Source organism: Athene noctua, chromosome 3, assembly GCF_965140245.1.
Source record: "Athene noctua chromosome 3, bAthNoc1.hap1.1, whole genome shotgun sequence".
Taxonomy (NCBI): Eukaryota; Metazoa; Chordata; class Aves; order Strigiformes; family Strigidae; genus Athene; species Athene noctua.
This window is the reverse complement of record NC_134039.1, coordinates 25950867-25964291: the sequence shown is the minus strand read 5'-3', so window position 1 is coordinate 25964291 and position 13425 is coordinate 25950867. Positions and strand designations below refer to the sequence as shown.

At 41.8% G+C, this 13425-nt stretch overlaps 1 protein-coding gene across 1 annotated transcript; it reads right to left on the bottom strand.

Annotated features, from left to right (window-relative positions):
* Positions 1–6247: 6247 nt before the first annotated feature.
* On the bottom strand, positions 6248–12344 carry MED21 (mediator complex subunit 21). Its single transcript, XM_074902369.1, has 4 exons — positions 12288–12344; positions 11864–11978; positions 10098–10198; positions 6248–7465 (listed from the first exon to the last, which is right to left on the bottom strand). The coding sequence occupies exons 1-4, from the start codon at positions 12327–12329 to the stop codon at positions 7289–7291; spliced, it is 435 nt and encodes a 144-aa protein (XP_074758470.1). The 5' UTR covers positions 12330–12344; the 3' UTR covers positions 6248–7288.
* Positions 12345–13425: the final 1081 nt, after the last annotated feature.

Here is a 13425-nt window from a genome sequence, read left to right as displayed (position 1 = left end):
TAGGCCCTGCGAGGACCAGAGACTACGTTGACACTGCCCCTCCCCCACCTTCAGACACAAGTAGGGCACAAAACCCGGGTTAAAATAAGAAGAAATTTAATACAACAGTGTAATAAGCAATCTGAACAACAATAGCAAAGATAACAACAATAAACAGCAATAACAATAAACAAGACAAAAGATATACAGAGAAATACCGCAATGGTTACAGACAGCTCGTTCGGGATGCTCCCTGTGACCAAAGCCACAAAGGAAAAAGTTCCCATGGTCCCGCATCTGGACCTGTCAGCATGGTATGAATAACCCGTCTGGAGATCCCTTCCCCTGTTGGAGAACGGCTTGCAGAGAGCAAGGCCATGGGTCTCTGCAGGAGCTGATTGCAGCTATCTGAGGCAAACAAAGGAAAAAACCCAGGGTACAGTTATGCCTACAAAGGACTGTTATGTTAACAAAGAGAGAAACTGAGGTACACAATGGCCTTGAGTGTGATGGTAAACAACCTTCGGAAAGGAGGCAGGCCAGAAGAGGGAAGATGTTGTGACATACCTGAAATGCCACAAGGGGCTGGGATATTATTATGTAGCCTTTTACATGTATCCGATAGATCTGTGAGTAGTATGCATGATTATTGTAGAGTGCTTATGTAAGGTGTGATTTCTGTCAATAAAGTTGAAGCTTGCTCTATCATTCACATTGAATCGGCTGCTTGCTTCCTCCGCCCGCCGCAAGTGGCGCACCAAACAGGGTTACCCGAACTTTGCTTTTCCACCGAACGGAAACTGGGAAGCGGCGGAAAGGATTTCTGGAGCAGGAAGGTGATAAGGTCGCTGCCTGGAGCAGTAGACGTGTGCCATCTCCTGAAGCGCCGGGATTTGTAAGTCTGACATTGGAGCAGCGGATCCACAATATTGCTTCAGGGGATATTGCGAACTGTGGGGGCTAAAAAGGAATAGGCCGCAGCAGTATGACTAGGAAAGGCCATAAGGAATTACGAAATGAAGGCTGAATGTGGGGAAACCTAGGAAAAGCCAGCACTGGTCGTTAGCTACTGATCGGATATTACTGAAGGTTGTCAAGCTACGATACAGGAAGGGAATTAAAAGAAGACTTTTTGCTTTTTAGAAAAGCGGGGAATAAATCCAATAAAAAACTTAGCCGCGCTGATTGGTCTGGGCAAGGCTAATGGACACTTTAAAGAGCCAAATTTATTGTTTGAAGAAGCAGAATGGTGTGATAATCTTTTAGACCCTGATGCTGTAAATCCTGAAAAAGAATCTGGACTGTCTGGTCTGTGTCCTCCCTTAACTGAGAATGATCCGTAGGTAAAAGTGAGGCGAAAAAAAGGTAAAAGTGAGATAAAAAACGAAACAAAACAAAACAAAACAAAACAAAACAAACTTTGGCGCAAGGGAATATGGACATGGCAAGAAAAATTCTTACTCCTGTAAGCTATGAGCCGAGTCATCAGCCACGTTGGGAAGAACGGCATTTTTCTGTTATTAAAGATTTAGAGAAAAGCATTAATAAGAATGGGCTGCAAAATCTCAGACTGCAACAGCTGTACTGGAGGCGATGGCTCAGGGATATCGATTGGCCCCATAAAAATTGGCTAACGCTTTTAAGAAAAAAACGGCATTCACGCCGGCACAGTACTCTACCTGGAAAACCGAGCGTGTAGATCTCCATGCTTAACGTTCGGAGCTGGCGGCAGCGGCCCGGGGCCTCCCCGAGCCCCCCCGACGCGGAGCGGCCGCCTGCGGCTGAGCCCGGCACTGCGCTCTCGGCACCCCCCCACCCCCCCCGCCCAAAGCGGCAGGGTTATGCAGCACAGGCTTTGTATGTTCGTAATGGAGTCTTCGTATTTGTAATATTTGTCACTATGTTGTGAGTAGTAAGTGTCAGGAGCTCCTTTGTGTGTTTGTGTGAGTGTGTGTGTGTGTGTGTGTGTGTGTGTGTGTGTGTGTGAGACGCGGCCCACTGCAGCCGCGGAGTTCTCCGGCCAGGGAAGCGGCCAACGAGGAACTAACGGGGTCCTAGTGCCCGCCCGCTGGGTCATCGGTGCTGCGGTTTGTTTGGGCTCAGTGTTCTCAGTGTTACAGGTGAAATACCTCCTCTAGCAGGAAGCAGTAATTCTGTGTTGACTGTTGTCTTGAATTTAGGTGCATACTCTGCGGGGAGAGTGCACCTCTGAACCATCTGCCTAATGAAAATATTGTCAAAAGGTCATCTGCAACCTTACAGGGGTTGTTTGTTTTACCAGGGGTTGTAGATGCTGATTATGAAGAGAAAAATCAAAATTATGGTCTGTACCCCTATGTTCAGTAACAAAAAAGTAAAAAATTGTTCAGCTTGTTAAAGAAGCTGCCATTATTCAGGATTTGGATCAGCAGGTACCCCTTAAATATTTGTGGTCTAAAACAGTAACAACGTTAACTTCTGGTAAAGTGTACTCTCATTAAAGCTAAAAAAATCTGTCGAGCTGACAGGCATCTTAGATACTGGTGCAGATGTAACCATAATATCTGTGAGCAGATTGGCTGTTAGCTCCGGTAACTCAAATGCTTTTCAGGGTTTGTGGTCATGCTGTAACAATTTAAAGCAAGGATCTCATTCATGTAAGAGGCCCAGAAAATTGGGTAGCAAATATTCATCCATTTATATTGGAAAACCCCTATTGCATTTTGGGGTCATGACTGTATGACTCAATGAGGAACTCAAATTGGATCAAATTTGTCTTAATCACCACTGTAGCACAACCCACCCTGAAACCCACCCTGACACTAACCTTGTGAACCGAATCACCTGTGTGTATTGTCCTGCAACAACTTAAAACTGTTGTTAAGACTTTAAAAGATTTACGGTCATTGTTAGGAACCATAAATTAGATAGAGCCGTCGTGGGCCTAACTCATGATGATCTGCATAGCTTTTTTGATATTTTGTGAACAGATCCTTCACTGACATCACCCAAAATACTTCCAGAGAAGGCAAAACAAGATCTTCACCGTATAGCTAACAAGCATCGCAGGTATACTGCATTCCCCCACAGGACAAGCCATCATAGAAAGAGCACACCAGATCTTGAAAGTGCTTTTGCAAAAACAAAAGGGGGGAGAGATCTTGGCTCCAGGTCAACTATTTGCTCTGCTGTAAAACGCAGGCATTTTTTCCACCAGAATGCCAGAGCAGTACAAAAACAGTTTTCTTTATCAAGGCATCCAGCTAAAAACATCACTGCAACTTACCCTGAATACCAGAAAGACTCCATCTCTTCAAACCTTTTAAACATCTCCCCTGTCTCACAGGTGTCACCAATATTGTGTCATCTTTCATCACAGATACCAGATCAATGAGAAGTCCAAAGCAAAGCTCAAGTGTTAACAAAAAACTTAGGAAGTGGTAACTGGGAAGGACCATTTCTTTTAATAACCTGGGGAAGAGGTTATGCTTGTGTCTCCACAGGTCTCAGTCTCCAATGGTCACCAGCAAGTTGTGTGCAACCACACCTGAGGGTGAGAGGCAGCCAGCACTCGATCCAGCTGTGGGTGCTGTGAGTGCCCCTGTGCTGACAGTTTGCGGTCTCTTCAACTGATCATTCAAGCAGAATGTCTGAGTAATGTTTGCTACTGCAACAGAACAAACTATGCTACAGTTGCCAATTCTTTTAAGAAAAAATGCTAACAGTAACTCCTTAATGAAATATATAAGCTTACTAGTCACTTGTGCAAGATGTACTTTAGATAAAATATAGTTATTAATAAGGATAAGATGTTGTAAGAATGTATGTATTCCACTTTCTTTGTTTAGTAATATTAAGAATTAAGAGCTCAATTATTTAACCTTATTTAGAAACTCCCTTGGTTTTCCCCCTGGAGTACTGGCCAGGCTCCAGGTGGAACCCAACAGGAGGATGAAATCAGATGTTTCCGCTCAAAGAAAGTTGCCAGTTATTTTGGCCTGTTGCTTTAAAGGCTGGACCTGCCTGCAGCGACTTTGGATGCCTCACCTACGGATGGACGCATTGCGTAGGGTTTCCAGTTTGTGAAGAAGGGCACTGTAAATTCTCGCTATATCCAGGGTTCCCTAGCAATTGCGGATCTGAATGTTAGTACTTCTATTAATTAAGTGTGCTATTCCGTATTTTCCTCACTGTTTATTTTGTAGTATTTGGTCATATCCCTTGAATATGGGTAATATGGGATGCTTTGTACTTAATAGGGTACCTTTAACAGTTTATTGCAGTGATTAGGAATAGTATTATAGATTGTAGTAATTATTAAAATAGCATATAGTTGTATAATGAGAAATATTAGTAAATTTATGCTTGTGCAGCCTGCACAAAAAGAAAAAGGGGGAATTGTTGGAGAACGGCTTGCAGAGAGCAAGGCCATGGGTCTCTGCAGGAGCTGATTGCAGCCATCTGAGGTAAACAAAGGAAAAAACCCAGGGTACAGTTATGCCTACAAAGGACTGTTATGTTAACAAAGAGAGAAACTGAGGTACACAATGGCCTTGAGTGTGATGGTAAACAACCTTCGGAAAGAAGGCAGGCCAGAAGAGGGAAGATGTTATGACATACCTGAAATGCCACAAGGGGCTGGGATATGATAATGTAGCCTTTTACATGTATCCAATAGATTTGTGAGTAGTATGCATGATTATTGTAGAGTGCTTATATAAGGTGTGATTTCTTTCAATAAAGTTGAAGCTTGCTCTATCATTCACATTGAATCAGCTGCTTGCTTCCTCTGCCCACCGCATTCCCCCTCTCTGCTGGGGAAACGTAACCCTATCCTAGCTGAACCAGGACATCCAGCAACACAACATGCAACAACTAGTGAGTTGTGCATCTTACAGTATTATTCACTCACCAAAACATTAAATTATTTCTCAAGGAAAAAAGAGCAAATTTGGCTCTCTTGCTTTATTGCATTACTTGTTTTTAACTGTATCACAAACTTTACCTCAAATTGGTAACATTGGCTGAACTAGACACAGGTAAAGTACTGAAAACCAAACACGCTTACTAGGGAACTTATATCTCTGGTTAAGCTTTACTTCTCACTGTGATTAACTGTTTGATACTGATACACACTTTAACATAAAGTGGGCTAGCATATTCAAAATAAACAGCAACTAAAAGGAAAAGTTTCTACACTTAGTATCATCTGCAGAAATACAGCAGTTTTTAAGTATGAAAACCAGAAAGATATGAAGGGAATTGTATTGTTACTGAAGATGTACACCACCTCCCACAGCAAAAGCTTCCAAGTTACCAAGCTTGAGGTGATGCACATGTTAAGCTCTACCAGGGAATTTACTATGAAGATCTAACCCTTTTTCCAGCAATGTACAAATCTCGAAAAAAAAATTCACAAGCAAAGCCCAAATATTTCACTCTTAAGTTTTCTAAGTCCACTAGTTTAAAAAGCAAGGAAATTACAAAAAAAACCTCCACCCCACTCCCCAGACAACTTAAGATGCACTGGATGTAATTTTTCTAGGAAAACACAAAACCAAAGCAGGCTCCATAACTGACTTCAAATGAAAATCTGGCCCCTGAAGCCTCCCCAGGACATGGGTATATTTACATGGCTTAGTAAATCACCACAGCCCAGTTATTTTTAATAAATAACACACTACAGCACTGGGGCTCTGCTGTAGCCTTCATCTCTGCAATGTTCTTCCTCTGTAGAGTCTAGATGGTACAAGAGCCTCACAAGATCAGACTAAGTCTATAAAGATATACAAATTTGACAAAATAATATTAAGTTTTTAATTAAATAACAGTCTGATTAAATACTTCAGCTTTAGTATTTGTTACAGGCAGGAACAGCTTTGTATTTTTTTCATCTTCAAAACAGGATGTACACAGCATGTATCCTGTGCCCTGTTACACTCTTTCTTCCACTAGTGCAGTCTAGACAACAGCTGCATTTCATCCCTTAAGAATCAGCATGCTAAAGACATATTTGAATTGCTCCTACCCATCTATATGCAGTAGCAACACACTAAACTTTCAAGTTAAAGGCACTATATCAAATATATAGAAGTAGGGAGTTTGGGCTGGGAAACAAGCAGTTATGTGGCAATAAAGAGCTTCTTATGATAATGCAAGGCTGCTAACTCAAAACCATGGAAAATGACTAACAGTTCAACTCCAAGCTGATGCACTGAACCCTACATTATTTGGTGCTTTGGTTTTTGTTTTCCAAATATTAAAAGACATGCTGGTACTTCTATAGTCCTAAGATGAGGGGCAAAACTTTATTCAGTGTGTGAAGATAAAAACAAAAAAACCCTCTAGAGCACATTGGGGATAACAGGCTTCTTGCCACTTATGATCACCACATTCATGTGGCTGCCACTGCTTACACTGAAAAGCAACATTACATAACAACTTATTTTCAGTCTCCTCATCGCTGATTTCTTCTCATGTCTTCTCAAGTCATTCAATGCTTCCTCATTATTGTCTGCTTTAGAGGTATTCACCAGTGCCACCAGAATGCAGAATATCAGTAGCAGCAGAGAAATAGCACGAGCAAGTAAGAGTAAGCATGCCAGTGACAATAATGGAGTCAAATACCTATTCATGAACTACAAATAATAATAAAATGCTAGTATCAGATATCTGCAGATTTTATTTTTTAAATGAGATGCCAATGACACAAACTCTTAACCTGCAAACATTAGTTTACTTATCCCTTTACTTGCTCTGTAAAGGGTGGTAAACCAGCCAAGTAGTAATACAAATGTTTAATTATAATTTCTGTTAATTAAAACAGAGGCCACCACTGCATTCACATCATTATCTACCACTGTCTCCACAGAACTCTAGGAAGTCCAAGCCTGTCTGTTTGAGCCTTACAAAAAAAATACACCAAGAACATAAAATGTTTCAAAGTAGGAGTGAGCAAGTTACACAATTACTCTTAAAATATTTTCCTTCTGAATTCCCTTGGGGAAATCATGCAGGAGAATTCTTCTACTACATGAGACAAAGGTTTCTGTAACCAAGAAAACAAATCAGACTGAAGTCAGACATATTTATGAACAGAAAAGAAAGCTCAAGTCATGGAAACATACATCAATACATGTAATTCTAGAACAGAACCACTTATTATACAGTTCCTCATACACAACCTGCAGTTTGAGCTTTGATTAAAGACGTTGTTACTCGATCAGAGCACTCGACAAGCCCACCAAGATCCAGCTGGGTGTTGCTGCTCCCTGCCGATGCAGAGCAGGGTTCGCAGTTGGCTTTTGCAGGGGCGCAGTGCCCCCTGCCACTACGAGTCCAGAAGGGGCTGGCTATGCGTTCTGCTCCGTGTCTTCAACTGTGACTGTGCGATATCTGCCAGGGCACTCTGTATCTTCTCCAATAGCATATCCCCACGATAAACTACCTCTTCCAGACGGCCAGCTGCTTCATGGTTTTCTTCTTCTAACCGATACAGACTAGCAGCCTTTAAAATAAAAGGGAGAAAAGTACAGATCTTCAAATATAATACAAAATTGACTTTGCTACTAAAGGTAGGCTATGGAACAGTTAGTGCTACCTAGAAAAGATTCTCTCTTTAGCCCCCGAATTAGATACTAGCAACTTCAAAGCAACTCGTTATAGGTTGCAGCCTAAATCCGTGCATATCCACATGAAGTAACCCCTCCACCAGAGATGCTAATTTCTTTCATATTACAACTCTTGGCTCAGGACAGCTTTTCTTGATGAGAAGTGAGTATCTATCTCTCTCCCCACTCTCTTACTGGAAGGTGCTCAGCAAGATATAAGCATAACTTCTTTAAACCTTTCAGTCAAATAGCATATTTCAGATGAAATTGTATTATTTAACTTTTTTTTCTTCAATATTTTGTTTCAGAACCAAACTGCTTCTCAGTTAGAAAAAGTTTAGTAAAATACAACATTTTAACTACAAAATATTAGTATTTTAAAATATTTACCTAATTTAAAACCACTAAAACTTATTCTAACTGGATAACAGAAAAGATAATACAAAATAGTTTCAAATTGATACTTTTTAAAGCAGTTATACAGGTCCTTAAGAAATCATGCTTAAACTAACTGGCAAATTCTACCCACATATTTACCTTCTGTTCTGCAACACTGATGGTTTTAGTGAAGGTGAATATATCCATCAAGGACTTGATAGCCCTTGGAGGAAGAATCAGAGAAGGAAGATGCCAAAAGGTAAAAGTTTGAAATTTATTTCAATTCAATTATTTCAGTCTCAGTTGTTAAATGGGTGACTGCAGGTAAACCACAGATTTAAGTAGCATACTGCCAACTTCATCACAGGGAACTCAAAAGGGAAGGGTAAATTGTGTTGGGCATTAGTGTAGCAGCCCCTTTTATCATTTAAGGCAAGACTCAGATTTGAAACATAGACCAAGACAACCTTAGTACAAAAAAAGATAGATTGGCCAAAGTACACGTCTACTAGCCAAGTATCCATCTGCGGCTTCCCAACAAAACTTATGCTGTGTATTTTAGAGGTTTCAAGCATCTTAAAAACAGTTCTTTTTAAAGAATGTCAGAACATGTATCTTTAATACTGCACCAAATTAAACAGAAAATAATTATCAAAACTAGAATCAGTAAGTGATGGAATCCAAGGTTACATCTCAAAACCACACCAAAAGACAACAAATACCTGTGAAATGAGATTCTGCATTAACAGAGCAAGAAACCGTTCAAGTATCACCTCTGAGAAAAGCATGCCTCTACTGGATAACTAACTCCTCTTTCTGGAACACCCTGCTTTCCTTGCATCAGCTGTCACTATGATCAGACCCTGCTCAATCATGGAAGAAGTCTGTAATTTGTCTGCAGCAGGAAAGCTGTCTTCAGCTATTAACTATGCAGTTACATGAAATTATGCTGGTGTTAATGGGCCCAATTAGTATATTCAGCAATTACTGTGACTAGCAATGTTTCCAAGTTTAATCCCCTCTGTTTAAAACCAAACGTGATGTCACTCACTGTCAAGTCATTTGTATTTGGCCCAGGAGGTACCTCTAGTATTAGTCTTTCATAAAATGCCTTTGAATAGTTACAGATTATCAACCTGGGTGTAAAACTTTCAGATTATCTTAAAGAAGTTATAGGGTTCTCAGAGAAACAGCACTTGTTGCATCCTAAAAAGAAAATACTTGATGTAAATCTAGTAGTTGAGAGCCAAAAAGAAGATTCTGTTTAATAGGCAAAATCTGTAGAAATAACAGCAAAACAAGCACCAAACAAACCCCAACACAGCAGTGTTCTTTGAACTGTGGGTCCAAGGCATTTTTTGGAAGCAAGAAACAGCTGAGTATCATGAAAGGATTCACAAGCTGTTTGCAGCCGTTCAGCTCCTGTAAGGCAGGGAATGGAGGTTGTGATACTGGTTGCCCCTGCTAATAGCTGCCTGGCCAGTATCTGCTTTTTGTTACCAAACTCTTCCTAGAGTAACTTTGGTCTAAAGAGAGAGGAGTGAGAAACAAAAGCACCAAGTTTGGCTAGTCCAAAGAAGGACAGCCTATTACTGAAAAGTGAAAGAACTGCTTTGTGACAGAGATGGAGAACTTAAAGGATAGCCTGCAAACCCTTTAACAACCAGAAACATTGTGGAAGAACAAAAGGCTTCAGTAAAGCATTGGCTCTGCAGCTACAAAAATGAAACATGCTCCTGATAAGTAAGAGAATGTGAAAGATTACCCAAGAGAAAAAAAAAGTCAACAAAAACCCCACAACCCATCAGTACTGTTGCATTTATTGTATTAATATTTGAACAGCTGAGGAGAAAGAAGGGGTAGCAGTTTCCAGTACTGTGGTGTTATGATAAAAGCACTTTTTTTTTAACATTCTAACAGAAAACTAAAATTAAAATATTCTCACTTTGTATAACCTTATTTAGAACTAGATGCAAGTACAGTATTTTCACTAAGCCTATAAAATACTTTCAGTCTACCCTCACGAAAAATTCAGGCTTATAGTAAAATAATTTTTCAAGATTACATGGCCTCGAGTAAAAATGTGTGTTAAAAAAAGAGAGAAGTTTGCCTTCAGTTATGTTTTGATATTTTAATTAAGAACACTCTTACCTGCAAAGCTGCTGTCGATTCTTCACTAGGCAGGGAATCTATTAGAACATCAATATCTTTTGCAGTTCGTGCAATCAATGCTGCAAACAGCTGAGCGTACTCTTTAAAAAAGAAAAGTCAGGCTACTCAGTGTATTGTTAGAAATAAGCACAATTCTGCATACACAGCACAGAAAGATCTACAGACTTGAAGTATGCGGGTGTTAAAAATTGTCCTACATGAAGAAAACAACAATATCACAACCGATGGGAACTCAACCATACAGGAAGATGAAAGTAGTTTGATTCCAATCCTAGATTAAGCAAGGTAAGTGGTTATACAAAGGGCTGGGCTTTGTACAAATGAACAGCTAGAACTCCATCACTATTAGACAATTAAGAAATTATTAATATCAGTATTAAGTATCCTACTCACTATGTTAAGTATTGAAGTAGCTAGAAAATAATTTTTTTCATTCCTTGCCTCGAAATCTGCCACTAGACAAAAAAAGAACACTAGAAACAACATAAAGATAGTGATTGAAATAGATGGATTGTTTAAATTATGTTAAGCAACAGATTATTAGAGAGAAAATACTTTCTAATGGCAAAAAAATCTATAGAAGAGATTGACAGTCTCAAAGATACACCTGACTAACATATAAACAAAAAACAAAACCAACATACACATTTAAAGTTTAGTCAGGATCACCACAGGGTTTACCTGTAAAGTTTCAAGGGCTTCTTATTAAGACACATAACCGGTAGTTTTGTTTTGCCTCATCAGCATCACTAACATGGCTGTATGATTTTAGTAAAGTCACTATATTCAGAATTTTAGGAAAAGACAAATCAAGACAGATCAATCACGACCTGCCATCTTAAGACCTTAACAAAGCCTCTAGCTCCTAGCACCACACTGATGTTGGACCTTGGAATAGAAGCAGCTGAGAAAGCAAATTAGCCTTTCAGCTGGCTGTTCCAAGTAATTCCAGTATCAGAGCAAACCACCACAGACTAATGAAGAGCTAATATTCAACTGTCCTAAAAAGTGCATTTCTGCACTCCAAACAAGTTTCCTCCGATATCCTAACAGACTACTCTGATACAAGATACATCTAAGTTTTTCTCAGAGGAAAGAAAAGAGAGGAAAAAAAGAAGAAAAATATGCAGAATTAGAGTAACATGGTTATTTAAATACTATCTTGAAAATCTCCGATCAGAAAGAACTTTTAGTTTGCTTGCTAATTTCAGTGTCTTAGACCAGTTTCTCATCTCTCAAAAAAAATGCAAGACAGCCAACACTATCACCACAAATGCCAATGGGGAGATTCATTATGACATTATTCCTTAATTAATTACATAAGCAGATGAAACATGGAGAAACACAAATAATTAAAAGTTTATGACGTGGAAAATTTTAAATTCATACATGATTTCATAAAACTAACATTAATTCTTTATAAAAAGACTTCTTGGAAGCAACTTACAACTCACTAACAACCTCTTGTAGCAATCCTATCAAAAGGGTTTATATCTTTAGAGCTACTGTATCTGTGCAAAGAAACCAGCACAAGAAATACACAGCAACGCTTATATAACACTTAAAATTACATTTCTGCTATCACAATCTTAAGCAGCAAGTGCAGCTCACATAAATTTCTGACTTAACTTCAATCACTCCACCAGCTACTGGTGAAATTGTTGAGCATGAAATACAGATTTTGTATGGTAGTATACTGTATCAGCACACGTTCACGTTTTGTTAGAAAACGCGGACAGACTTGCCTTCCGTTGGATTAGCAGGCTGATCTTTGTTTATTGCTGTCTGAATGTTGTTGAAGGCGGCTGGGGGGCCGCACTGCTGCAGCACTCCAATGGCATTACAGAATTGGTCTGCGAGCTGCAAGCGGTAAAGAAATCATTGATTTATTTCACCACTAAAGCTATTCCAATTTTATTTTGCATCCCAGAGGATGACACACACGGAGTCACGTGGGTACACACCTCCAGAGCGATACCCTTCACCTGGGGGCCGGAGACCGCGGGGCTGGGAAAAGGGATACCAGCCCCTCACGCAGCGGCCGAGCCCGGGGGCAGTAGTTAGAGACCGTGGGGCAGGAGAGAACGCGGCCGAGAAGCAGCCTCCCCTCCCCGCCGGGAAGGAGAACAAAAGGCGTTGGGGGAGAGAAGAGAGCAGCACCCGCCTCACCGAGTTTACCGCATCCTGCAGCTGCGTCAACCGATCCGCCATGGCGCCGCCTCCGCCCACCTGACCAGGCGCGCAGCAACCAGCGAAGCCAATAGGGCGCCTGGATGTTGGGCGGGCGGGGGAGGGACGGAGGCGGGACGGTGGCGTGGCACAGGCCTCCTTCCGGTGGGGCAGGGCGGGCCTGGAGCGCCCCTTCAGGCCGGGAGGTGGCTCCCTCCCACCTCGGGTCAGGCATCGGGGCTGCGGGCCGCAGCGGGGCCGCGCACAGGAAGCGGTTTTCTGACACTTTTTCTTGCTTTCCCGCCTGTGGTTGGCAGCTGCTGAACTGCCCCGCTGGGGCCAGGCAGGCCCTGGCTTTGAATAACACCGTGCAGTGGAGGGACGGGCTTGGCCCCTGAGGTGCTTTGGGCAGCACCAGAAGGGTGCGCGGTGCGGCGGAGGGAAGGGCACAGCATGTCAGTGGAACTGGCATAGCAAGGTCGTTTATTTCTCTCAGAGACACCTATCCACACTCATGATTGCAGCAGGGTAAAAAGCCTTGGTTCCTGTGTTACCAGTGCAAGAAGGCCACCGTGCCCAGGAGCACAGAGCTGAACGCAGCACTGCCGCTCAGACATGCCACTCCAGCCCTGAGCTGGGCAGGCATGGTGCCTAGCCAAGGGGGAGCAGTGGAAGGCTAGGAGTGTGGTATCTGCAACGATCCAGCTTACAGCCAGCAAGAGCCCTGTGCCCGTGGGCTGGAGAAAAAGGAATACTGGTTTGTGCCAGTCAGTACGTATCCGTCATTTAGCTGATGGTCATTCAGCACTTAAACCCTTTCTTCCTATCTCTGAAAGCTGGGTACAATGTCAGCCTTTCCCAGTCAGGAACCTCCCCTGATTACCAGGGGGGTTTCAAAGCCAGCAGCCAGCCTTGGTTGGGCCAGGCTGAACATGAGGAAATGCCATAGCACCAGGTGGGTGGGACAGGACACCCAGGGAGGATACGAACTTGCTGCCCTCAGGGCTCTTCAGGCTTGGGGAGGTGAAACCATGGCTAGCCTGCTCTAGTGGTGGCCATAGCCCACTTTGAGGGGGCAGCTGGGCTGGAGACCTGCAGGAGTTTCTTTTGACCAACTTGTCATTGATGCTGTGGGTGT

What these genes read in the sequence shown, in the direction of transcription:
- MED21 (XM_074902369.1), bottom strand. Translation starts at nt 12,329, where the DNA reads ATGGCGGATCGGTTGACGCAGCTGCAGGATGCGGTAAACTCG. An exon ending in TGCAGGATGCGGTAAACTCG is followed by an intron (nt 11,979 to 12,287) that starts GTGAGGCGGGTG and finishes TACCGCTTGCAG; the next exon opens with CTCGCAGACCAATTCTGTAA. An exon ending in GCCTGCTAATCCAACGGAAG is followed by an intron (nt 10,199 to 11,863) that starts GCAAGTCTGTCC and finishes TCTTTTTTAAAG; the next exon opens with AGTACGCTCAGCTGTTTGCA.